Genomic DNA, 26,505 nt, shown 5'->3' on the forward strand with positions numbered 1-26,505 from the left:
AGGTTAGGGCTAGCTGATGTTTTCTAACTTCTTTAAACAAACTCTGACAGTCCACTTAAATGAGATACAATTTTACAGTAAAGTTTGATTTATTTTTTTCATTGCACATAATTATCTGTGCAAACTTAGCAAAAGTTTAAAGTTTAGATAATTACAAGAAAATGACAGGATGAAATCTGCTTCAATTGAAACAAATGTGTTTTCTATTTTTAATAAGACTTATGCGAGTGCTATTTTAGAGAGTGGCAATTTGACTATCGAATGGTTTTAAAAGGGGCACAAGCTTCAGAAATGATGATATGCACAGAACAGATATTTTTCTAAGCTTTCAATTATATCAAGTGGTTTTCGGTATTGCATTCATTTATATATCGCTGAATAAAATGTTTTGTTTACCACAAAAGAATGCCATTTAAACACTTTCATAAACAAGCTTTCTTTACTTCTTTCTCTTTGCAAAAAATAGCAACCAAATTCCATTCCTAAAAACAACAGAATCATGGAAATTACAAGTGTTCTAATAAAGTTTTAAAGGGCTTGTGGAGGAGGTTAGGATATTAAAAAAGAATTTGTAGCAACTGCTTAGAAAAAACTTCAATAGAACAAAACAGATTTTTTTACATCTATGGGAAAAGAATATAGGACTTGTATTTACTATAAGGCTTACCTAGAAACTGGGTGTAATTCTCTTCTTAAATATTTAAGAGATTTCTGGATAAATTATTTTGTTAATATTTATCCTCTGTAGTCTGGTGACCTATAAATCTGCTGATATACCCACTGCTTTCCAATAATTTTGAAATTTTCTAGCTTTTTCCATATCAAGCTAAGGACAAGGATGGAATACTATGCATATGAATAGAGCTTTTGTTATAACACCAAAAGAATAACTTTTGTTTAAAAAGTATATAACTGGGTCAGAATAATGACTACTTATTACAAATCTGATAATAGTTCTAAGACATACCTTAAAACAATAACACTAAAAGGTTTTAGTAAGCCTTTTTCATGCCCACCAAGCCTGCCTCCACTCCTCAACCTCCACACATTCAAAACAAAAACAAAAATACTAACGGGAAGGTTGATGAAAGAGAATGATTAGAACTATGGCCCACCTTACAGAGAGTCTTCTAACTGAGAAAAAGACAGAATTAAACATTTTAGATATCAGTACCAAGTATTGGTACTGATATCTAAATATTTAAATTTTAAATTTATCTAAAATTTTAAACATTTTAGATAAATATTTTAAAACTTTTATCCATACTTTTAAACATTATCCTCATAAATGTGCTGCTTAAATAAAAATGTAAAATAATCTAGCATTTTTAAACAACCTATTTTTCATTTGTTTTACACATTACTCCTGATTAATAAAATATTATTAGTGCTAAAGCATCTCTACATTTGAATTTCATCACATTATTTAGCACTAATATATGAACATTAGTAAGTCTAGTTTCTAAATAAACATCACTGTCATCATCTAAGTGCTATTTCTCTGACTTTCACATTAACTATTCTTAACTACTTACCCGCAACTCTGGCGTTGAAGTTGGGGATGAAGAGAGGGTGATGCCCAAAGCAGTGGGTGCTGTATGTTCTTCTATGGCACCTCTTGCAATCATCAACTTAACTCTATTTCCACATTGCCTAAGGACTTGTGCTACTTGCTCACTGCTCATTCCTGCTAGATCTGTGTCACCAATCTTTAGAATGTGGTCTCCACTGCATAAACGCCCATGCTGAGTAAAACAATATTGAATAATTAGACTATTATTATTTTAACTGCACCAGATAAATTGCAAATGAGGAGAGAGGATTAATTTTTTAAAAAGCAATAATATGAGTTACCAAACAAGACATAAAACACATGGTTATAATATGAACTATCTTTTGAAACATCCTAGCATCATTCAGTGTGATGCAATAAATGAAATCTACAAATATTCTTTAAATCAATAGTTCATATGAACTTTCCATTTTGACTTCTACCTACCAAGAGTTCATATGAACTTTTCACTTTGATTTCTACCCAAATGCTTTTTTGTGAATTTTTTGGAGGGAAAGAAAAAAATGCCATTAAGCAAAGTTGTATATAAGTCACTATGCAAATATATATTACCTAAAATATGGTATAAACCAAGAAAGCATTATATTAATATCACAACTTTCTGCCTGGCTATTTCTATTATAAATATCCCAAAAGAACTCATGTGCAGGTGAAATACTTGTGAAGTGAAAATTCTAAAAGATATGAGGAGTGAAAAGCAGTCTTATGAGCCTCCATACACATGCACTCCATTAACTTTCTGCAATGATGGAACTCTTCTGCACTACTCAATACAACAGCTATGGAGCTCTTGAAATGTGGCTAGTCCAACTGAGAAACTGAACTTGTAATTTCATTTAATTTTAATTAACTTAAATTTTAATTTTAAAGGTGATATGCAGACAGCTACAGTATTGAAGAGTGCGGCTCCATACTGAAGATAAAGCATGTAAATATCACATGCTAGTCAACTAGAGACATTTCATTTGATGCTGCTAGATGCTAGCTAATGTCTAAAAGGAAGAAAAATTTGCATACTATTATATTACTGTTAATATCCCTACTGACAAGGTTGTCATTAAACAGGAATTTCATTTATGAATACAGGAAATATTTGATGAACTGGACTTCCTAGTTTAAGTTCAGACACACATGTACGAACAACCACTTTATTTTTTAAAACGTTATAATCAAGGCAAAACGTACTTAAACCAGTAAGTCTTATCAAATTAAAATATGTCATAACAAATGTGTTAAATCTTTTCTCACATATATTGCAACAATATCACGTCATAAATGATAATGCCTCAATAAACTACTCAAGTGATAAAAACAGGCTGTGTTTCATATACAAAGATGATACCAGTGACCCATCACTAAAGCAACAAGTTGAATTTTTTTTGCCTGAATAATAAAATATATTTTCCCATAATACCTTGTGACTACAAAACAGCTGACTAGGTTTATAAATATGAATTATGACTATAAAACAAATAGTAGCTACCTCCACAATTATCAAATCCATAACCTTGGCTTTAGTCTGAGGTTCAAAAGTGTTAAGCCCATTGTCTAAAACTATAATTTAAGATTAATGTCCCTTTTCAAAGGTATTCCTCCCCTAGGTCTAAGACAACACTTCAGGGACACTCAATAAAACGATTCTAACTCAATTTCTTTGGCATCATCTAAAGCCAAAGTTTCTTCTCTATAACAAAAAAATGTAAAAAAAAAAATGTATTATTTTATCAAATAGCATAAAAGATCTATTGATGTAGCTTACCTGATCAGCTACTCCTCCAGGCAGAATGGTTTTTACTATCACACCAGTTGCTTTTCCTCCTATGATGCCAAATCCCAAACCAGATCCATCATTCACCAATTCAATAGTTTCCACGTGTTGCCAGTGAACCTACAAATAAAGCTCATATATGAATTTGTAGAAATTTACAAAGCACTAACATTTTATATTACAGTAGGAATTTCTGTGGTTATTAAATAATTAAATTCAGACATAATGAGTCCTAACAATGTCCCTTTCACTTGGTATACTTCCCTTTCAACAGAATGTAAGCGCTACTGACAGAATCATTCTTGAAATTATCAATATATCATCATAATGATTTCACTTCAGCAGTTAAAGACAGGCACTGATTTGCAAGATCTTTTGTAGCACTTCTTAAAAAAAAGAAAAAGATCAAGGGAAAAAAAAAGGTCACATGTTAAGAATGTCTTCTGCACAATCCTGCCTTGAGGCAGGATTCCAAATTAGATGACTTCTTAAAAGTTACTGACAGTTAACTGTAACAATATAATTGTATAATTTTTAAATCAAAATCAAGATTGTATTTGTCTACAGATAAAGTCAATTTTTGTTAAAGGACTACATTTTCCACTTTTAAGGAATGCTGTCAAAGGAAAAAACTACACAAAGAAAAGTAATGGTTGTTTCAGAACCTAGAAGCTTTATCATGCTTAAAAGAACAAATATTCCAGGCTAGGGAAAGATAAAAGAATAGTCAGACAAAAACTAAAGAAGTGCAAAGACAAATTAGAAACTTGGAGATAACCAAAAAGAACCTGAAAAATATTCTATTCCTTTTGAAAATTTTAAGTACTCACCGGATTAGAGTGAGCTGAAATGGTGCTGGCTGCAGATGGAGAACGGGAAACTATGGGGCTGACGAGCTGAGGCAACGAGCCTCTGGCGATAACTAGCTGGACAGTATCCTTGGCTTTCTGCAGGATGCTGACAGCTTGCTGATGTGTAATTGTCTGATCAAGAGCCTGTCCATTGATAGCAAGAATTTGATCAGTTTCTTTCAATCTTCCATCTCTATCAAGGATGAAAAAGGGGATAAAAGAAAATCTGAGCATTCTCAAGGAAATGACAGCTTCTTTAGCATGTATGTTCAAGTCATTTTTAATCCTAGTTTTAATTTCAATACTCTAAACTTTTTCCTGCAGTTCTACTTTTAAAAAAATATATGTTTTGGCTGCAGCTCATCAACTCTCGTAAGGTTACTCCACTGCTACTCCTACTCAACCCCTCCCATATAAAAGTACTCTTTATTTCAGCTCCCCATTCAGCCTACATGACATCTTGGATATTTCCATCTTCTAAAAATGAAAGTGGATATACCTGTACAGTTGGCCCTCTGTATCCATGGGTTCCACATCCACAGATTCAACCAACTGGGGATCAAATATACTCAGAAAAAGTAATGCCACAACAATAAAAAAAAAATCACACAAATTTTAAAAATACAGTATGACTACTAATATTTACATAGGATTTGCATTGTGTTAGGCATTGTAAGTTAAAGATGATTTAAAATATATGGAAGAATGTGCACAGGTTATATACAAATACTACACCACTTTATATAAGGGACTTGAGCATCTGCAGATTTTAGTATCCGCAGGAGTCCTGGAACCAATTCCCCATGGATACTGACGGACAACTATATTAAATTATTGCTTTGGGTATATAAACAAATGCAACTCGAATTTTTATGGGTCATTTCCAGTATAGTGATTTTTAAAATCTAATCAAAAAGAGCCCATTTAATTAACAATCAAAATAATGTTATCCTCAAATTTTTCTTTCCTTACCAAAACTTAAGTAAGTTATGACTATATTTAAAAGCTACTCCCATTTCAAATGACTTGCTATTTTATCACAACAATGTTAATGACTTCTAAAAACTGGTTAATAAACAGATTATGTTCAATTATTTGTTTCCATTCATTATTATTTTTCTAAATTCCCGCATAGTGACCAAAACCTTCAGAATGTGGTATCGAAAACAAAGTAGATGCTGCGACCATCTCACCTATGAGCCACACTGCCCTCTTGTATCTCTTGTACAAATATTCCCAGCTCTCCTCTGTTTTCACTTCTTAGTCCCACAACACTAAACCCAAGGCCTCCAGATGGAGGTTTGAGGAGCTCAAAAACTTCTACATGGCGACCCTGTTTAGGAAACAAAACAAGAAATAAAATTAAAAGCCAGGCCATGCATGGTGGTTCAAGCCTGTAAATCCCAGCACTTTGGGAGGCCAAGGTGGGAGGATCACTTGAAGCCAAGAGTTAGGGACCAAACTGGGCTACCTAATGTGACCCTATCTCTATAAGAAATAAAATTAAAACTTAGTTGAGTGTGGTGGCACACATCTATAGTCCTAGATACTCAAGAGACTGAGGCAGAAAAATCCCTTGAGCCCAGGAGTTTAGAGCTGTCACAACACTGCACTCCAGTGTGGGTGACAGAGGAAGACATGTCTCGAAAAAAACTTAAATTAAAAGCCAATTATTGCAATAACAGTCATATTATTAGAACCATTTCTTTGTTTAAAAAAAAAGAAATTGAAAAAAATTTTTCCAAGGTAATTGTTAGCACTTCATCCTGAAGAATATTTCTATAATACAACATATAATACTCAAATTTAAATGATGATAAAACTGTAATAGAAAATCTCTGAACCATCTAAACTCCCACAACTGACTTTTTGTTCCAATTGTTTCAGATGTTATAAATGTCACTATATTCTTCAAATTATCTACAACTTGATCACATTCTTAAATTATTACAGGTATTACAATAACAGAAAGAAATGTTCTTACCTGGGCCATATTTTTGATAAGCTGATCAAATTCATCACAAGCAGGTTTCCCATTAATGTGTGGAATACCAGATCCTGTAAGTGCTTCCAGATTCCCATTGTTTGGGGATAATAAAAACGATTCATTTTGCAGAGTAGGAATCACAGCTGGGCTGAGATGAGGAATGTGGGCATATTCAATATTTGAAGTTGCTGAAGTTGCAATATTTACCTAAGAGTAATACAGGGAGTATTAAGAATTTTGACATTCAATAAACTATTTCATAGGAAATATCCCAAGGGTACAAGGACGTACATATGAAATTTCAAAATGTCCAAATCCTTTGATCCAGCAATTCTATTTTGGGAAATTTATTTCAAGGATAAACATTAGGATAATACACAAAGATGTGTGTTCATCACTAAATGTTCAATGCAGCACCATTTATTAGATGGGAAAATTAAAAAACTACTTCCAGGGTTCAACTTCAGGGTACTCATTAAAACACACCCACAAATACATCCAGACATACATTTTTTTGTCCCTAGATCCTATGAAGTAACCTCTGAACTTTCAAAATTTCCTCTCTCAGAATTTCCTGAGTGATGAGGTATCTTTCTTCTTCATGGTGGGCCCCAAGGCCACATGATACAAGCCCAAACTCGGAGTTGAATTTTAATCATATGGGCAGGGCAATCAATCACACCTATGAAATAACACCCCAATAAAAAATTCTGAACACCAAGATCAGGTAATATTCCTGAGTTTGCAACACAGTCAAACACAGCTATACATGTGCTTGTGCTTTAAGCTAAGTGCTATTATGAGAGTCAAAATTTTTTTTAAAAAATTAAAACTTTATAAAGCAAAAAAAGTTACAGTAAGCCAAGGTTAATTTATTATTGAAGAAATAAAAGTTTTTGTAAATTTAGTATAGCCTAGGTGCACAGTATTTATAACTTATGTATAAACTCATTATAAGTTTTTTACCTGTCCTTAAAAATAAAACAGAAAACTCATTAAGTTACCAAAGTTACCAATAACCCAACCATTATATTGGCTATCTAGTAGCATACAGTATATTGACTATTTAGTAGTGTTCAGTAATGTCCTAGGCCTTCACATTCACTCACCACTCACTCACTGATTCACCTATAGTAACTTCCAGTCCTGCAGGCTCCATTCATTGGAAGTGTGTCCTATACAGGTGTACCATTGTTATCTTTTAACCACATTTTTATTGTACTTTGTCTATATTTAGATACACATATAATTACCATTGTGCTACAACTGCATATATAGTACTCCATATAGTAATATGCTGTACAGGCTGGTAGCTTAGGAGCAACAGTTGTTGCCTAGTTGTGTGGTAGGCTATACCACCTAGGTTTGGGTAAGTATACCCTACAATGTTTGCACAAGGATGAAATCACCTAACGACACATGGCTGTACTCTATACATATTGTCACACATAGATCAAGCACAAGCTTGTCACACAAGCTTCTAGTTTGGAATCCTCCCATAATCTGCACTATGCATCTCTTCCTTTGGCTGACACTTAACTGCATCTTTTCCCTAAAAGAGATGATAACCATGTGTATAACAGATATCGGAGATTCTCTAAGACCTTCTAGTGAATTATGAAACCTCAAGGTGGCTGGGGAATCTCGCAAACTTGCAGCTGATATCGTAAGTGAGGGTGGTTTTGTGTATCCTTATACCCTTAAGTTTGTAGCTGGACCCTAACTTGCCACAGTTGGTATCAGAAGTGTGGGGCAGCACTGGCAGTCTGGAGGACTGTGCCCTCAAATTGTGCTGACTGGCTAACTCTAAGTACATGACACATGTAATAACAATGGAAAAGATCATCCCACTTTGGGAAATGATTTTATAATTATTTGTGTGTGCCTGTTACAAAGAGTTTGAAGTTAAATATAAATAATAATAAAGCAATGCAGTCAATCCTAATTTCATATTTATGTTGGGTGTCTGGATTGTGACTTTTTGTCTATAACTACTTAACAGAAAGCTTACTTCAATGATGTTTTGGGGTCACTCTCTGACCTCATCTCCTAGCAGTCTGTCCCTCACCCACTTAGCCCTAGCTGTGGTCCCCTCCTCACTGTGCCTCAAACTGCCAAGGATATACCACTCTACCAGACAGGTATATCCTTCCCCAAATATCCACATGCTTCCTTATTTCATTCAGGTGTGCCCAGCCACACCACAGAAAAAATCGTCCTTGGCATCCCTATCTAAGACAGCACCATTATACTTCACAAACTTACTCTGCCCTGTTTTAATTCATGGCACTTATTACCACGTGATCCACACCCTGCTGTCATGAAGCTTTCATCCCAGTCAGTGGAGACAGACTAGAATGCAAAAACTCTCCAGTGGAAATTTTTGACTGTTTTATTTTTACTATGCCCTCATTCTCTAGAAGAATGCCTTATTCAGAGTTGATGTTCAACATACATTGGCAGAAAAAGATGTTTATCTATTTTTTAAGGATCTAATTCTGATCCAATCTCCCGAACAACCTTTCAAGTATCATCTCAATTCTAAGGATGATGAAATTACGTAGTCACACACCTAAGTTGTTTGTGACCTACATTTTTTTCATCATGGTGTTCCTATCATCCTTGTATTATACACAAAACATACAGTCCTTGTATTATACACAAAACATTTGAGATATCATTTTTGAAATAAAACGTTAGGTAAAGAACATCCCCTGGCAGAAGCTATCAAAATATTTCACAATATGTCACCAAAATCTACACATAAGAGTTACCTATCCTTAAAAATAAAACGGAAAACTCATTAAGTTACCAAAGTTACCAATAACCATTATATTGGCTATCTACAATCACAGATGAAAAAGAGATCAATGTGATGAGAAGAGACTTTTGGGAATCCTTTTAAATGTTTATTTTAAAATCTATAGCAGGCATGATCAATTATTACTTTTTCAAAAGTAAGCTTCTTATGCCAAGACTGATTTTTTTTTTATCCTGAGCCATGACAACTTCAATAAAGTCTGCTAGCAGAAGATACACGGCTCAGGTTGAAGCAGATGGCATAATGAAATTTGTGACAGGCTGAGGATCCCACACACCAAGACCTAATGGCTATGGTATGTTTACATAGGAAAAAATATTTGGACTTATGCTATGGTAAGCCAGAATGAACAAATCGCATTCCGAGAATAGAGAGTCTGTCTATAAGAGATTCATGGTAAAATAGAAGCTCTGATATTATGAAGATTAGGTATAAAGGCATTCTAAGAGTAAAGTCAGTGGGAGCAAAACAAGTAAAATATTCTGTATAAAAGTATTTAATATCAATTGTCATTTCCTAATTTGTTAAAGGTTTGAGGAAGGTCAATGACTCCTCCTGCTTCATCCCTGACCTTGAGGTCTACATAAATGTAAAAGCAAAGGTTATAGAGATCACATATTTAAAAACTATTATTTAATTATACCACCATACAAAAGTCTTATTTATACATTGGCAAATTTATACTCATAAGAAAAAGCAGAAAGGCAACTTTGATTATGCTATAATTCTTTATTAAAATGGCTTTCTGAACTATAATCTCTTTGAGCAATAGGAATGTATCCTATTTGCCTTGTAGGTCTGTTCATAGCAGTCATGCTATAAATGTTTAATGAAAAGATCTTGATTCTCATCCTTGGTCTACAGAATATAAAATAAACAAAAGAAAACATAAATATCTGGCAATTTTTATATATAGATAAACATACTGTATAATTTATGGAAGTTGTTAGTAAATGGGCAAGAGTCACCAAATAATTATCTGTTTTCTGTTTAAGTTCTGGCTGAACATTTCAGTCTAAAAGGGGCTTTTATGTATTTAGTAAATAAACATATTAATTTATGGATTTTAATTAGTGCTATTACCTAAAACATAACCTAAATATTATACAAATTATTCAATTTAAAAGTTTGCAAATTCTATGTGAAAGGGCAAGCTATAACACCTTCTAAGTATTTAAAAGTATAGGAAAAGTCCTCTTACAAGATGCAGTTAGAACCAGTATTGGTTCACATGCTACAAAAGGTCAAATAAAGCAGAAATCATAACAAAGAACAAATATGTACCTTACTTTAAATTAAAAAAAACATGTATATTCATTTGTATATAGGATTTGTTCATACATGCAATTTGTTCAATCTGGCTTACCATAGCATAAATCCAAATACTTTTTACTATGCAAACATACCATAGCCATTAGATCTTGGTGTGTGGGATCGTCAGTCTGTAACAAATTTCATAATTCTAAATATCTTTTATCATAAACATGTTTTACAGTTTGATCAAACATAACTAACAATTTCACCAATAACTGTTTTATCAATTCACCTATATAGTTTTTCAAAATAATTTAAATACATTTTCATAGAAAAATAAACTTGTCATAAAATTGTATGTTACATAATAAAGTTGTGCAATTATAAAATAAATACAACTGGTACAAATAGCTTTAAAAATGACTTTTTGAGAAATGCACATTTAGCTGGTACAAGCTAGCGAAGGACACAAACTAGAGAAGGTCTGAGTAGACAAGTGTTTAGTGCCCTAGGTATCATTCAATATGCCTTCCAGAAGAAATGGACAGTATCTTCTTAGCAAGTTCCTCATTTGCAGGTGTGCTAGGAGAGCTGCTTCTAGAATAGCATCTAAGAAAACATAATTTATCTTTAGTTCTATATACAATGAAGGTCATTCTGTGTGAGTAACTGTATCAGAGTAACTTTTCCACTGAGAACAATTAAAAATGTGTATAAGAGCTGTTAAAAAATAAATAAATAAACCATTTTAAAGGTATCAAAAAGAAACCAACTCTTCTGCCATACTCTATTGATGCAAAGCGAAGCAGTATCCAGCCCATACCAAAGAAGAGGGGAATATACAGAAGCATGAATATCAGAAGGTAGGAAATATTGGCCATCTTAGAGGCTGACTAGCATGGTATATCATAGCAAAACAGCTAAAAGCCAAGATAGAAAGAAAATCTTAAAAACCACTAGAGCAAAAAGGTATCTAATCTTCAAAGAACAATAAGACCAACAGCTGACTTCTCAAGAAAAACAAAGGCCAGATGTTAATGAGATAATTAAAAAACAAAAAGATAAAAATATCTGACAAGCTAGATGTGTCACGCCACACACCACATACACACACACACACACACACACACTCCACACACAGTTACCTTAGATTTGCATAAAAGAAATACCAAAGTAAAATATTGGGCAGGAAAATAATTAAATCTCAGAAGATCCCTATGCAGAAAATATTACAGTACAAAAAGGAGTTTAAAAATGTAAATCAGTATGAATTCCTTAAAACAGCAAATAATCTAAACTTGTGGAGCTTTAAAGATATATGTAATTAAAGCACATAGAGTTGCACAAAAGGTAGGAGTAGGGTAAATAAAGTTGAAGTGTTTTAAGTTCCTTGCATTTTTTGGAAAGTGGTAAAAGTACTAATTAAAGTAGAATCAAAGAAGTCAAGGATACATATATCTGACATATGACTCATATCTAGAATATATAAAGAAAACCCAAAACTCAATAGTTAAAAAAAACCCAACTAGAAAATGAGCAAAAAACAGAGAGACATTTCATGAAAGAGGATATATGGCTGGCAAGTAAGTACATAAAAGAAATTTAGCATCATTAGCCATTAAAGAAATGCAAACTAAAATCACAAAGAAGTATCACTATGTACCTATCAGAATGGTGAGGATGTAGAGAAGCTGGATTGCTCAGACATTGCTGGTGGAAATGTAAAATGGTACACCCCACTGAAAAATAGTTTGGCAGTTTCTAAAAACAACTAGACATGCATTTACCATACAACCTAGCAACTGCACTCCCGGATATTTATTGTAGAGAAACAAAAACCTAGGTCTATACACAATTGCTCACAGCAGCTTATATATAGTGAAAAAAATAGTGAAAAACCAGAAACAAAATACCCCTCAATAGGTACATCGAATAAAAAATACTACTGAAAAATAAAAAAAGAAAAATATTAATATATACAACTTCAAGATATCAAGGGCATTATGCCGCATGCAAACAAGCCAATCTCTAAAGGTCACCTATATTATGATTTTATTTTTATAACATTCTTGAAATGACACAATTATAGAGATGGAAAATGAATTAAAGGTTGCCAGGGGTTACAAATGTGGGAAAGGGGTTAAGTATGACTATAAAAGAACAGAATAAGGGAGATCTTTGTGGTGATCTTGATTGTGGGGATAGCTAGGTAAATCTACATAAGTAAAAACAAAACAAAACAAAACAAAGGGAGAGGAGGGAGGGAAAGGAGGGAGGGAGGAATTTAAAACAAATCTTGAACTGAATGATAATGAACATACGACACACTGCATATACTGCAAACTACATCCAGAATTGTTGGATATGCAGCTAAAGAAATGCTCAGAAATTTAGACTTAGATATAAGAGGGAAAAAAAGGAAAGATGAAATGTCAATGAGCTGAGCATCCGAATCAAAAAGCTAAAAACAGAAAACCAAACTCAGAAAAGGAAGAAAATAACATATATTATAGCAAAAATCAACAAAACAGGAAAATGATACAATAAAGAAATTCAAAAAAGTCAAAAGTTGATCTTTGAAAAGAAGATGAGATTAATGAAACTGATAAACCTGTAACAATACTGATTAAGAAAATATAGCAAACACAAATTTCCAGTATTGGGAATTTAAAAAAAGGAACATAGACTCTACAGGCATGCAATAACCTTACGCAAAAAAATGGGGAAAAAATACATGAAATGAACAAATTCCTTGGAAACACATTTATCAAAATACCAATAGTGTGGGGCAGACTACTTGAGGCCAGGAGTTCGAGACCCGCCTGGCCAACATGGCAAAAACCCATCTCTACTAAAAACACAAAAAATTAGCCAGGCATGGTTGTGCACGCCCATAATCCCAGCTATTCAGGAGGTTGAGGCAGGAGAATCGCTTGAACCTGGGAGGTAGAGGTTGCATTGAGCCACTGCACTCCAGCCTGGGTGACAGACAGCAACTCTATCAAAAAATAGTAATAATAATAATAATTTTATATCTATCAATGAAATTGAATGCACTATTAAAAATTCCCCTTCCCCACAAAAATAGAACAAGAACAGGTTTAGAGTTTCACTGGTAAATTCTTCCCATTTTTTTTTCCAAATTAACATTAATTTTTTGGTGACAAGAAAAAGACGGAATTGCTCTCTACTTTTTGTTTGAGGCCAACATAACCTCAATTGCCAACTCCAACAAGGACTATATTAGACAGAAAAGCTATAGATCATAAACATAAATAGAAAAATACTAAATGAGAATGTTAACGACTCAATTCAAAGATACTTAAAGAGGAAAATGATTATGACCAAGTTGGGCATTCCAGAAATGTAAGGTTGAGTGAACATTTGAAAATCAGTTAGTTTAATTCACAGAATGAACAGAATACAGGAGAAAAACAGGATCAGCTCAAAAGATGGGAGAAAAAATAATGGATAAAATCCATGCTATCACCACTTCTATTCAATATTAGACCCAAGGTTTTAGGTCATCCAATAAGGCAAGGAAAATAAGTTAAAAGTATAAAGACTAGAACTGAAGAAACAAAAACCATAATTATTTGCAGACCACATAATTGTGTATACTGAATATCCAAATTAATCTACAAATAAACCATTAGCTTTAATAAGTGAACTTAGTAAGTTGGTGGATGTAAAATCAATATCAAAAAACACAGTTTAGTATTTCCCAGCAAAACAATTAGAAACTAAAATGTTTTTTAAAAATACGTTTAAAATATGATAAAAATTTTTTAATTGGAACACAACATGAAGTTTAGAAACAGACCCACACATATATGATCCCATGATTTACAACAATAATGACAATGTAAGGGAGAAAGGATGATCTCTCCAATAAATGGTTCTGGGTCAAATGGATATTCAAATGGAAAATTATTTATAAACATACACATGCACATAAATACTTTATTTCTACCTCATATCCAAAATCTAAAAGGTAAAACTTTAATAAAGTTTCTGAGAGAAAATCTCTGTATTTTAGAAGTAGCCTAAGGTTTCTTAAGTAGGGCAAAAAAGAAAACAAAAAGCAATACCCATGAAGAAACATTTTATTTTTAAAATTTAAAATTTGTTTTTAAAATAAAAACAACTTCTGGTCATTAAAAGATACAATTAAAGGAATGAAAGGCAAAATACAAAGGAGAAAATGGTTACAATACAAATATCCAACAAAGCAGTTGTATTCAGGAAATATAAAGAACTCTTGTAAATCACTAAGAGAAAGACTGAAAAATCAATAGAAAAATGGGTGAAAAAAAACAAAACAAAACACAGGAAGTTCCCAAATTTTGAGAAGATATCCAAATGACCAATCCCACATGGAAAGGTGCTCAGCATTATTATTCATCAGGAATATGCAAATTAAAACAATAAAATGATAATATAACATATCCCCCAGAGTCACTAAAATTGGAGAAAATAAATTTAAAGTGGGTAGTACTAAGTGTGAGCATTGATGTAGAGCCACAAGAACTTTCATACACTATATATTGTGAAATAGTTGGACTTACAATCGCCTTGGAAAACAGTTTGGCAGAATCCATGAAAGCTGAATATATATCTTAGGACCCAGAAATATCACTTTTAAGTGAACATCCAAGAGAAATACACACTTATGAATATTAAAATATAGGTACTAGGAAGTTTACAGCAATTTTATTTATAACAGCCAAAAACTGCAATCAACAGAAGAGTGGACAAGTATATTCTACAATATTCAAACAGAAAATGAAAAAGAACTACTGTTACACATACAATACAAATGCATCTCACAGACACAAAGACAAGACAAAGAAGTCAGGCACGAAGCATATATGCTCAGACTGTATTTACATAAAATTCAAATAGTAATACTTATCTCTGAGATAAAGTCAAAATAGTAATTCCTGAAGGGGAGGATTAGGACTGAATGAAAGGTGAAACAAATCATGAGTGCTGATCATTTTCCATATCTTGATTTACATAAGGGTTACATGTATATTTAATTTGTTTTAAAAAATCCTTGGGCACATCTTTTCCCTTTAATATATGTTATTTCTCAATTTTTCAAAGTTTGCAAAATAAAACATAAAATCGAAGCAAAAAACTGGGGCATTCCAATGAAAGATGTAAAAACACGTCTCTTAAAGAAGGCAAGTAGTAGCAACAGCCTGTATACAGAAAGCTACACCTTGTCTATCTGTAACTATGAATTTAAAGTTCATTGACCGGACATTCACCTTAAAATGAAGAGAACAGGAACTAAATGACTGAAGATGAAGTTTGGTCTACCACTGTGACATGTGGCCCTCCACTGGCTTGATGTGGATTAAACGGGCTAATTCCCACTCCCAGAAGGAGTCCTTTAACAAGTGCTCAGGTAAAGATGAATCCTCAACAAACATATTTTAACCTCTGTAACACATTTAGATTTGTCTTCCACAAATATTATAAATTTTTAAAACTTTTAATAATTTTATTGCATACCAAATTATTTTTTGGAAATAATAATTATGCCATACTTTCACACTATTTTGATATATGCTGGGACAAGGCTAATGTAATTACGAGATTTCAAAATTATAAATTACTTATACCTCTTTTCAAAAACATTTACAATATTTTCACCATAACTATATGATAATGCACTCAATTTTAAACCAATAGAAGATTTTCAAATACATATATTCATTTAACTAAATGTACTATAAAGCATTAAAATATCACTTCTTGTATTTCATCTATTCCTTCTGAGTTGTTAACTGAAAAGAAAGTTAATATTATTAGCTCTGTTTTAATGGTTACCATCAATCTTTCCAGAAGTATTTCTGTAAATACCTACAAAAATGACTGCTTAGGATCAAACTTTATTTCATAAAGCATTTTTTGGTAGATTATCAAATCTGTTATATGATTGTTATTTTGACTTATTCTCAATACACAGTATACCAGTAAGAATGACCAAAATACTTATGTATGCCTGCTGGATGTTATAATCTATCATTTAAAAGCTAAAATATACATTATCTTAGGTTAGTAAGAAAAAATGAGTACTACTTTTGCAACCCTAGTTTTGGTAAATTGTTTAAACAGACATACATTGCTAGTTCAATTTCCCATATTTTGTGTTTATTTGTTAGACACCTTAACGTACTGAGAAACAAGAAATAAGCCATTCTTCAGGGAATTTGCCATAACAGACGCACCTCTTATAAACGCAGACTTTTTCTTAAATCATGCACCTTGTATTTTCTTCTTGCAGAACAAAAAAATGTGCTTATTTTCTTGTGAATTTACCAAAAATGCTGTAAAACACTCTCTGGAAATGATTCCAACTATGAAATGCAAAGATTGGATGCTGAGAGCATTCAATGAAATACAGCACCTAAAATGATAGCAATCACAAGAAAAATTTTTTACATATGATAGGACTCCATTTCAAGTTTGGAACCTAGAAAGGCCTCCTTTTCCATAAATCTTTCAGTGAAATACTGATTAAAGCACAGCTCTGATGCATTATTGAACAGGCAAACCCTTGCACAGTAATTGATGGTGGCACTCTGATTTAATGATCCTTATTTTTAAAGCTAATTAAAGAAATTGAACTGCATGTTCAAAGGGGATTAGCTTAATGTGACGAAACTATTTTAGACATAAGGTAGCTCCTGGCTCCTGAACTAAATGAGACACAAAATGGAGCAATAAGTTATAAGAAGGGAAAACAATGTTTTCAAATAGAACAAACAAAATTTTACATTTTCTATGAGACCTTCCTTTCATTCATTCAAGTATTTATTGAGCATCTAAAATGTCTTAAACATCACTAGGTGATAGGGATAGTAATTAAAGTGACAAAATGCTTTCCATAATCACTAATATGTTAAATATCCTACAAAATTATTCTACTAGGCTTAGCTCACTCAGCTACTGAGATAAGATACCTTTCTGTTCACAGCTATGAATTCTCGAATACCAAAAGAGATAGTAATCGAGAACACACATTATAATTTGCAGATATTTTTAAGTAGCCTTTGACTAACATTTGCTAATAAATTTAAAAGACAAGGGTATTCAATTGAGAAAATAAGTCCTTAACACAAGAATGTTGATAGAGTCATTTTAAGTAATCAAAATGTACATTTTCTGCACCTGCCCCTATACAGGTACAAATGTATATTTGTCTTAAAATTCCCTTGTGCTAAAAAAGTTAAACTGTGAACTATAAAATTGAAGACAGAAGGCAAAGAAAGCTTAAAAACTAAACAAGGAAATAAAGTGTATGTAAGACTCTGACTTTTCCCTTTTTATATGTGGGAAGGTGTACCTGGATGATCAATAATCTACCCAATGTAACACTGATTATTATAACCTGTTAAATGACAAAACCAAATACAAAACTATAGACTTTAGCTTTTATACAATGCTGTCAATTTAAGTGGATGAATGAAGAGTTAACAGACTATTTTAATATTTTAGTTTTTATTCAAACCTGCAAAGATCTTATTCATTCTTTAAACTACATAATAAGAGATTTTTATTAAAATCAATCCACAAGGCATACTGTACTAAATACTGAGCTGTGTGTGTGTATATATATATTTATATTTTTACATATTTATTTATTTATTTATTTATTTTATTTTTAGACAGAGTTTTGCTCTTGTTGCCCAGGCTGGAGTGCAATGGCGCAATCTCAGCTCACCGCAACCTCTGTCTCCCAGGTTCAAACGATTCTCCTGCCTCAGTCTCCCAAGTAGCTGAGCTGGGATTACAGGCATGCGCCACCACAGGCAGCTAATTTTGTAGTTTTAGTAGAGACGGGGTTTCTCCATGTTGGTCAGGCTGGTCCTGAACTCCTGACCTCAGGTGACCCACCCACCTCAGCTTCCCAAAGTGCTAGGATTACAGGCGTCAGCCACCGTGGCCAGCCCTCCACGTGTATTTTATAAACTCATTTTCTTCTTTAAGAAGGCCTAAATGACACTAAAACTTTTGGGAATACACTTAGGTAAAAAAATTAAGACTCCCACTTCCCCAAATTTCATAAAATATTTATGAACACTTGAATAAAGATTGGAAAATAACTTGAAGTTAAAACATAGTTTTGTTTTAAACTCTTTTCGTTATTGTTATCAAAAAAGTGTTTAACTTCTTTTCTAAAAAGTTGGCTCCTACAATGAAGTAAAACCAGGATGTTTTACCTCTCCCCCGAGTTCCCACTGAGATCTTAATTTCAAAAATAATGGGTTATTTTTTCAAATTCGTTTGATCTTTTTTAATAGTATCTTTATTTCTTATTATTGTCATTGGGTGGGTAGAGGTGTCCGAGGTACGCTGAAAAAAACACTACAAATTCCTTTCAGCGCCTCTCATAAAGAGCAATATTCTATTTCCCCATCCTTTAAGTTACAAATTCTTGATACAGTAAAACTTGTTGATTTTATTAAATCTTGACCTTCAAGAACATGTCTTTTTTATGTTCCATGTTTCAAAATGGTAAGCAGACCAGGTTTCTGAGTGTTTCAAGGCCAAAGATACCAGCTAAGGTTACTTTTTATTGTTCGAGGGAAAATTACAGGTGGTTCATGCCTGTAATCCCAGCACTTTGGGAGGCTGAGGCGGGCAGATCGCTTGAGTCCAGGAGTTTGAGACCAGCCTGAGCAGCATGGCAAAAGCTCGTCTCTACAAATAAATAAATAAATAAATAAATAGCCTGGCTAACGGCACACACCTGTGGTCCCAGCTACATAGAAGGCTGAGGTTGGAGGGTCACTGCAGCCCAACAGGCCGAGGCTGCAGTAAGCCATGAACATGCCACTGCACTCCAGCCCAGTCTACGTGACACAGCAAGACACCGTCTCAAAAAGAAAACCAAAATGGTAAAATGGTAAATATAAAGTGTTTATGCTGCACAATAAATTCAACGGTTGTCTCACAGAAAAGCACCAATTTGAGTTGCAAGCTGAACTAGCCTAGCCGCCTTTTTCATAAGTATCATATCTGGAAAAAAAAAAAAAAACTGTGATTATATAGACTTGGGTATAGAAAAGACATTTTCTCAAAAATAAACAAAGTAAGCCCGTGACTGCAAGGAAAACAACAGACAGGACTTACTGCCCATAATAAAATTTGAGCTTTCAAGTGAAAATTAGAATTTTAGAACATCTGTATCTGCCACCTTGATCTTGACACCTTTCCATAACTTGAATTTGTTGATAAAACTGCAACTGATATCAGCAAGTATAACTTTATGTTATATAATGAAACAGGAAATGTGATTTTTCCATTTTTCAAATTTCCCAAATGACCAATGTAATATAAACGAAACTTTAGTTTAAAAAAAAAAAATTCAAAGACCAAGACAGACAAATAGAGTTTCCTGTAATAGAGAGTGAAATACTTACTGATTTGGTTTCAGATTTCACAGTGATACAGGAGTTAAGAAGAAATTACTTAGGCTGATAGTGAGGGTATAGTCCTTGGTAAGGTTTTCCAGAAAAGCAGCCCCAAAATCATTTCCTTCTCTAACAAAGAGCAGCCTGTGAAATTGAGCTGCAGATATAAACAAGCTGTAAACTTGCACAGGTGAATGCCAGCAGCTGTGCCCACTGGAATATACTCCCCTGGGACTAGGCATGTTCAAAATGGTGGCTCCACCTTCTCTTTTTGCCAGTCACATGTACAGTAAGGAGCAGACAAGATGGCAAGAGCCAAGTGGAAAGTCCACTTGCATAGTAAGATTAGAGCGGGGCAACCAGCCTTCCCTTCAAACTGTGTAAACAACATCACACCTGGTCAAACCAATCTGTGTGCCCTACGTAAATCAGACACCCCCTCCTCAAGCCTGCCTATAAAATCTGCTGCGGTCTTCTGCCTTGCCCCTTTTTTCGGATGCTTCTTTCTGGCAAGGAGCTGTTCTCCTCTCTCCTTTCTTCTGCCTATTAAACTTCTCATTCCTTAACCCACCCACATGTGTCCATGTCCTTAATTTTCTTGGTGCAAGACGACAAACCCCGTGTATTTACCCCAGACAACGATGCTGCTTCAACAGTGCAACTAAACTTTAAAGAAACCACCACAAATTTTGATGCACTACCAAAGAAGGATACCACAATTATCTGAAAAAGCTATACCCCTCCCTTTCCCAGTTTACATATCTGTGTGAGGCCAGATTTTCTTCAAAAACATCAACTAAAACAGCAAATCCAAACAGACTGAATGCAGAAGCCGATGAAAATCTAGTATTCTGCTATTAAGCTGCACACTAAATATATGTGCAAAAATATAAAATAATGCCACTCTCTTCAATTTTTAAACATGTAATGGGGCATTTTAAAATAAATAAATATTTAAAACATTTCTGAATTCTGATTTCCAACATGGCATATATTGATAGATAAAACCATATGAACAAAAGATTTTTGCAGACCTTAATAATAATTTATGACTATAAACTGATCAGGAGACCAAAATGTTTCACAGGATATATGTACTGAGAATAAACTCTTACTTAATATCACCTACTAATAAATATCAGTACCAGAATACAAATCTGGATCAGGTTTGTCTCCAACTACTACTAGACCACTCTGCCACAATCTGAGATGAGATAATCATAAGAAGTACTCACATCACCCACAAATCCTTAAACTATATTCACTATGCTGTTTAAGAAGAAAATAAAACAAAATATATGGAGTTCTATGATTAAGACCTAGGGTCTGACGTCCAGCCTGCCTGGCTCTATCGCTTAACCTCTCTGTAACTCCATTTCCCTATCTATAAAATGAGGAAAATCATACTACCTACTTTATAGTATTGTTGTAATGATGAAACCATGAACTACAATAGAACTAGAACAGTTCTGGGCACATAGTAAGACTTTATGCTAAGATAATTGCTATGATAATGATAAGTGATGTACCTTTTCAATGTCATCACGAAGAGAAAAGGTAGCATCTCCAAAATAACTTCAGTTATTTGGTTAATTTACTTATGTTAAAAATTAGTTGTCTGTCAAGGAAAGATAAATAATGAACGACAGTTTTGAATATTTAAGAATGCTCATGCATTCATTTATTAAGCAATCAGTTTTTGAGCTTAAGTATCATATAAGGTACAAATATTTAAAGATGAATATGGCATGGATTTTATGCCAAAAGTAGCAAATGGATGTCAAGCAAACCTGAAATACAATTAATTCTAAAGCTCCTTTTTACGCTTGTTAAGACCAAATGGCAAGTGGAATGCAGCATATACCACAGTCTAGGCATGTGTGTTTATGCATATTTACAGAATGTCTTTTCTTTATTTAAATCTCAACAATTCTGTGTTTTCTTAGCTAAATTTCCAAGAGAAAAAAATTTTAAAAGTGTAGCTTGACCTAAAATTATATTCTTACCAAGGTATGCTGAAATTTTCTACGTCAAAGTGGGGAAGGTATCAAAATTAAGTAAATTAATCTATTTGAAATGCCATGGTAAATAAGTAATTTAGAAACTGAAAATTTAAACAAACAACATGTTAGAATTCTTGCAGTGTTTTTCCTATCAGTCCCACATTTCTAGGAGACAAAACTGACTCAGTGTTCACAATCTGCTTAGAGGAAAATAAAAATAAAATAAAGCTTTACAGAGAAGTATAATTATACAGGAATGGACACACGAAGACTGATTATATTCTGCCACATTCTCTCTCCATTCCACTATTATCTTTAACCAGATCATTCACTTTACCTTTAAAATCTAGCAAAATTATTAATATAACCAGAATGAAAGTACTGGTTTATGTCAAAAAGATTATGATTAAAATTTGGGAGAAGAATTTACAGGACATGGCATATTTTAACTTAATGAATTTGAGTTTAGATGATGTTCAGCTCAAGTGCATTTCTCTTTAGAGATGCTATTAACTGTTTTCCCATCTTATTTGTTCATTAATACAGAGAACTAAGGGTTCAGAAACAGTGTAACTTATAATAAAAGAAAAAAAAAAAAAAAGACTGGCTTCAGGGTTAGACAGACCTCAAATTCTCCTAAGTCTATCAATGAATAATTTTGTGGGTCAGATTATGTTATATAAGCTAACCCCCAATTTCCTCACTGGATAAAATGAAGACAAAACCTACCTTATGGAACTGATGGACTAGTTAAATGAGGCAGTCTATAGTACACAAGGGCTTCTTGAAAGGTAATTGTTGTAGCTTCAAACGTAAAATGAGGCCTATTATTCTTAAATTTGGAGGTTTAAAAAACTCATTTAGGTTATAACCAGTAAATTTCACATTTTTTTCCTTCTTCTCCAAAGACCATTTAACATTGTCACAAAAATACCATACAATTATCACCATTTGCTGTTTTAGACACACATGCATAGCCAATAGCAAGATGGTGTTGCATTTTAATCCAGCACTGTATAAAAAGCTTGAACAGTGCCTTCTTGCCCACGGTAAAACAAAAATTTTAGTCCCTTCAATGGCTCTATATTTACAAACTTTTAGCTAAAGGAACAAACATTTAAAAGCTGTTATTGTACCAAAAATAAAGTATTTGAAATTCCTACAGTAAATAAACTTTACGGTAAATGTAAAAACATAAGAACCACTCATTCTCTTTTAACTTCTCCTAGATAATGCACACTAGAGTCTCAAGAAATAGATACTTCGCTGTCAGGTAGCTACAAAGCTCTATCACAAAAGTAAAACTATTTCAGGTGTAAGAAAGATCATTTTCATTTTCACAAGCAACAACAGCTGGGAAGAGTTCCACTCCATTTTTAGACAATCCTTGTTAATGAAATCAAAGCATATTTCTCCTTTCTGTCCTCCTTCCCCTACCAACGCCAAGTCATAACTTAACCTAGACATTCTTAGAAAGACAGTAGTCGTGTTCCCTTTACTGATAGCAAGCCTACAGGTGGATCATCCTCCTTTCGGTCTCAAATTAAAAACTATAGGGAAAGGATCTTTTTTTGTCATTTATGTAAGTAATAAAGAGAGGGAAACATAAGCACTTCTGTCCTTTAAGATACGAATCAAACAAAACAGTATCTTTCTGACTGTCAAAGTCAAAATAGAGCAAGAAAATGCTCAGCTCGCAAAATTTCTCATTTTCCATCAATCTAAAATAATAAATGTAAGAAATTATTTGAGCTGCTGCTGTTGCTACTTTAAGTAGCAATATACCTCAACATTTTGGCCATGAACTCTTTGCAGTCTTACAAATCTGTATCTACAGAATCAAGAATCCTCAGACATGTCCTGGCACAGTGTGTGTTCCACCTAACAACCTCTGCTTACCTCAGATATTTGAAGCTGAACCTCTGAAATACACATTGACTACCAGACTACCTACATCTCTAGGTTTTCTAGAATTTGCTCCTGTTTTGAACATCAGAAAAAAAAAAAAAATTCACACAGAGTGTACATTACTTGTGTGGCCTTGGGCAGAAAAACCATGAGCAAATTAGGATGTGATGCTGTATTCTTAGAATTAGTAAGATGAAAGAAGCATTATTTTAAAGAGCAATTACTATATTTTGCAATTATAACTGAAGATCTTACTTATCAAAATGTCATTAAAATCACTACCTTAATTTTATGTTAGGATGCTTCTTTTTTTTTTTTTTTTTGAGACAGAGTCTGGCTCTGTCGTCCAGGCTGGAGTGCAGTGGTGCAATCTGGGCTCAACACAAACTCCACCTTCAGTCTCCCGAGTAGCTGGGATTACAGGTGTGCACAAGCACACTTGGCTAATTTTTGTATTTTTAGTAGAGACAATGGGATTTCACCATGTTGACCATGCTGGTCTCGACCTCCTGGCCTCGAGTGATCCACCCGCCTTGGCCACTGCATCCAGCCTGTTAGAATGATTTTATCATGTTAAAAAATGTGAAGAAATAAAAAACAAAATGATTGCTAAAATAATGTATATAATAGAAGGGTTAGAAGACAAAGTTAATACAATATCCAAAAAAAAATGCAAAAGAACAAAGGTGATTAATCAACCAACAAATCTTACTTGAAAAGGTTCTTCACAGTCTGGCTCCATAGTTTCCTCTCCTGCCAACACCCCTCATATAATCTACTGCTCTGATAATATAGGTCCGCATGGTGCTCCACACCAGGGTTTCTCAACCTCAGCAATGCAGACATTATAAACCCAATCTTTTTTTGCTGTAGGAGGCTATGCTGTACACTGAAGGATGTTTAACAGCATCCTTGAACTCTACCCATTAACTTTCAGCAGCATCTTCCAGTCATGACAGTAAGAACTGACTCCAGACACTGCCAAGTTTCCCTTGGGAAGGGAGAGCATAAAACAATCCTCAGTTGTGAACTGCTCTGTATCCCTGTAAACACTACTGTCTCTACCTGAAATCATTTCCCCCACCTCTGCAGAACTCATTTTTCAAGACCCATTATCCATGCTATTGCCTCCACTGTGAGGTTTTCTTTTATCAAAGTTACTCATTCTTTACTATTCACCTTCTTCGTTTTTTATTTTCTATGTTCTATTTTCCCCTCTAGATAGTGAGAACCTCCATCTGATTATTCTTTGTACTTTTCTTAATTTAGATGTTCAACAAAGGCTGATTATTAAATGAATATGAGAATATGAGCCTCCATGAGATAACCCGCCCATTGCCAAGGGAAAACTGGTTCACTGAATCCCACAATGTCCTTCAGTTCTGTCTGTCTCTCTCTCTCTTTTTTTTTTTTTTTCTTTTTTTCTGTTTTGCTTTGCTTCTGGGAAACAAATTAAATGACATACTCAATTTTAGTAACCCAAGGTCCTTGGTATATCTAGTTCTGTGATATTTTTATTTGGTCTTTGTTTAGGTTTACATTTTAACCATTCATTATTTAACAAGTCTTACCATCAGAAGTTGCTTCAAATTCTTTTTGAAATGTAATTAGTGAAAACTTACAAACATAGAAATATAAAACCAAAATTTTATATCATGAAGATCTCATTTCATGAAAAAATTTCAAAAAAAGATTGTTCAATGTAGCATTCAGTGAACCAGTATACTCTAATCAACATTTAAGAGTAATTTTATTTATTTATTTATTTATTTATTTATTTTTATACTTTAGGTTCTAGGGTACATGTGCATAATGTGCAGGTTTGTTACATATGTATACTTGTGCCATGTTGGTGTGCTGCACCCATCAACTCATCAGCACCCATCAATTCGTCATTTATATCAGGTATAACTCCCAATGCAATCCCTCCCTCCTCTCCCCTCCCCATGATAGGCCCCGACGTGTGATGTTCCCCTTCCCGAGTCCAAGTGATCTCATTGTTCAGTTCCCACCTATGAGAGAGAACATGCGGTGTTTGGTTTTCTGTTCTTGTGATAGTTTGCTAAGAATGATGGTTTCCAGCTGCATCCATGTCCCTACAAAGGACTCAAACTCATCCCTTTTTATGGCTGCATAATATTCCATGGTGTATATGTGCCACATTTTCTTAATCCAGTCTGTCACTGATGGACATTTGGGTTGATTCCAAGTCTTTGCTATTGTGAATAGTGTCGCAATAAACATACGTGTGCATGTGTCTTTATGGCAGCATGATTTATAATCCTTTGGGTATATACCCAGTAGTGGGATGGCTGGGTCATATGGTACATCTAGTTCTAGATTGTTAAGGAATCGCCATACTGTTTTCCATAATGGTTGAACTAGTTTACAGTCCCAACAACAGTGTAAAAGTGTTCCTATTTCTCCACATCCTCTCCAACACCTGTTGTTTCCTGACTTTTTAATGATTGCCATTCTAACTGGTGTGGGATGGTATCTCATTGTGGTTTTGATTTGCATTTCTCTGATGGTGAGTGATGATGAGCATTTTTTCATGTGTCTGATGGCTGTATGAATGTCTTCTTTTGAGAAATGTCTGTTCATATCCTTTGCCCACTTTTTGATGGGGTTGTTTTTTTCTTGAAAATTTGTTTGAGTTCTTTGTAGATTCCGGATATTAGCCCTTTGTCAGATGAGTAGATTGCAAAAATTTTCTCTCATTCTGTAGGTTGCCTGCTCACTCTGATGGTAGGTTCTTTTGCTGTGCAGAAGCTCTTTAGTTTAATTAGATCCCATTTGTCAATTTTGGCTTTTGCTGCTGTTGCTTTTGGTGTTTTAGACATGAAGTCCTTGCCCATGCCTATGTCCTGAATGGTACTACCTAGGTTTTCTTCTAGGGTTTTTATGGT

The 26,505-nt window shown here is 33.8% G+C and overlaps 1 protein-coding gene across 7 annotated transcripts in view; it reads right to left on the reverse strand.

Moving 5' to 3' along the window:
- MPDZ (multiple PDZ domain crumbs cell polarity complex component) overlaps positions 1–26,505 on the reverse strand; it is a 181,973-nt gene that overhangs the window by 114,894 nt on the left and 40,574 nt on the right. For all 7 annotated transcript variants that reach the window (XM_033237359.1, XM_033237363.1, XM_033237361.1 and 4 more), the window contains exons 4-8: positions 6,177–6,386; positions 5,386–5,525; positions 4,172–4,385; positions 3,333–3,461; positions 1,536–1,745 (exon numbers count right to left, since the gene is read on the reverse strand). In XM_033237359.1, coding sequence (XP_033093250.1) covers positions 1,536–1,745; positions 3,333–3,461; positions 4,172–4,385; positions 5,386–5,525; positions 6,177–6,386 — 903 coding nt within the window. The remainder of the gene's footprint in view (positions 1–1,535; positions 1,746–3,332; positions 3,462–4,171; positions 4,386–5,385; positions 5,526–6,176; positions 6,387–26,505) is intronic.

Source organism: Trachypithecus francoisi, unplaced genomic scaffold, assembly GCF_009764315.1.
Source record: "Trachypithecus francoisi isolate TF-2019V2 unplaced genomic scaffold, Tfra_2.0 Lachesis_group16, whole genome shotgun sequence".
In the NCBI taxonomy this organism is placed as follows: Eukaryota; Metazoa; Chordata; class Mammalia; order Primates; family Cercopithecidae; genus Trachypithecus; species Trachypithecus francoisi.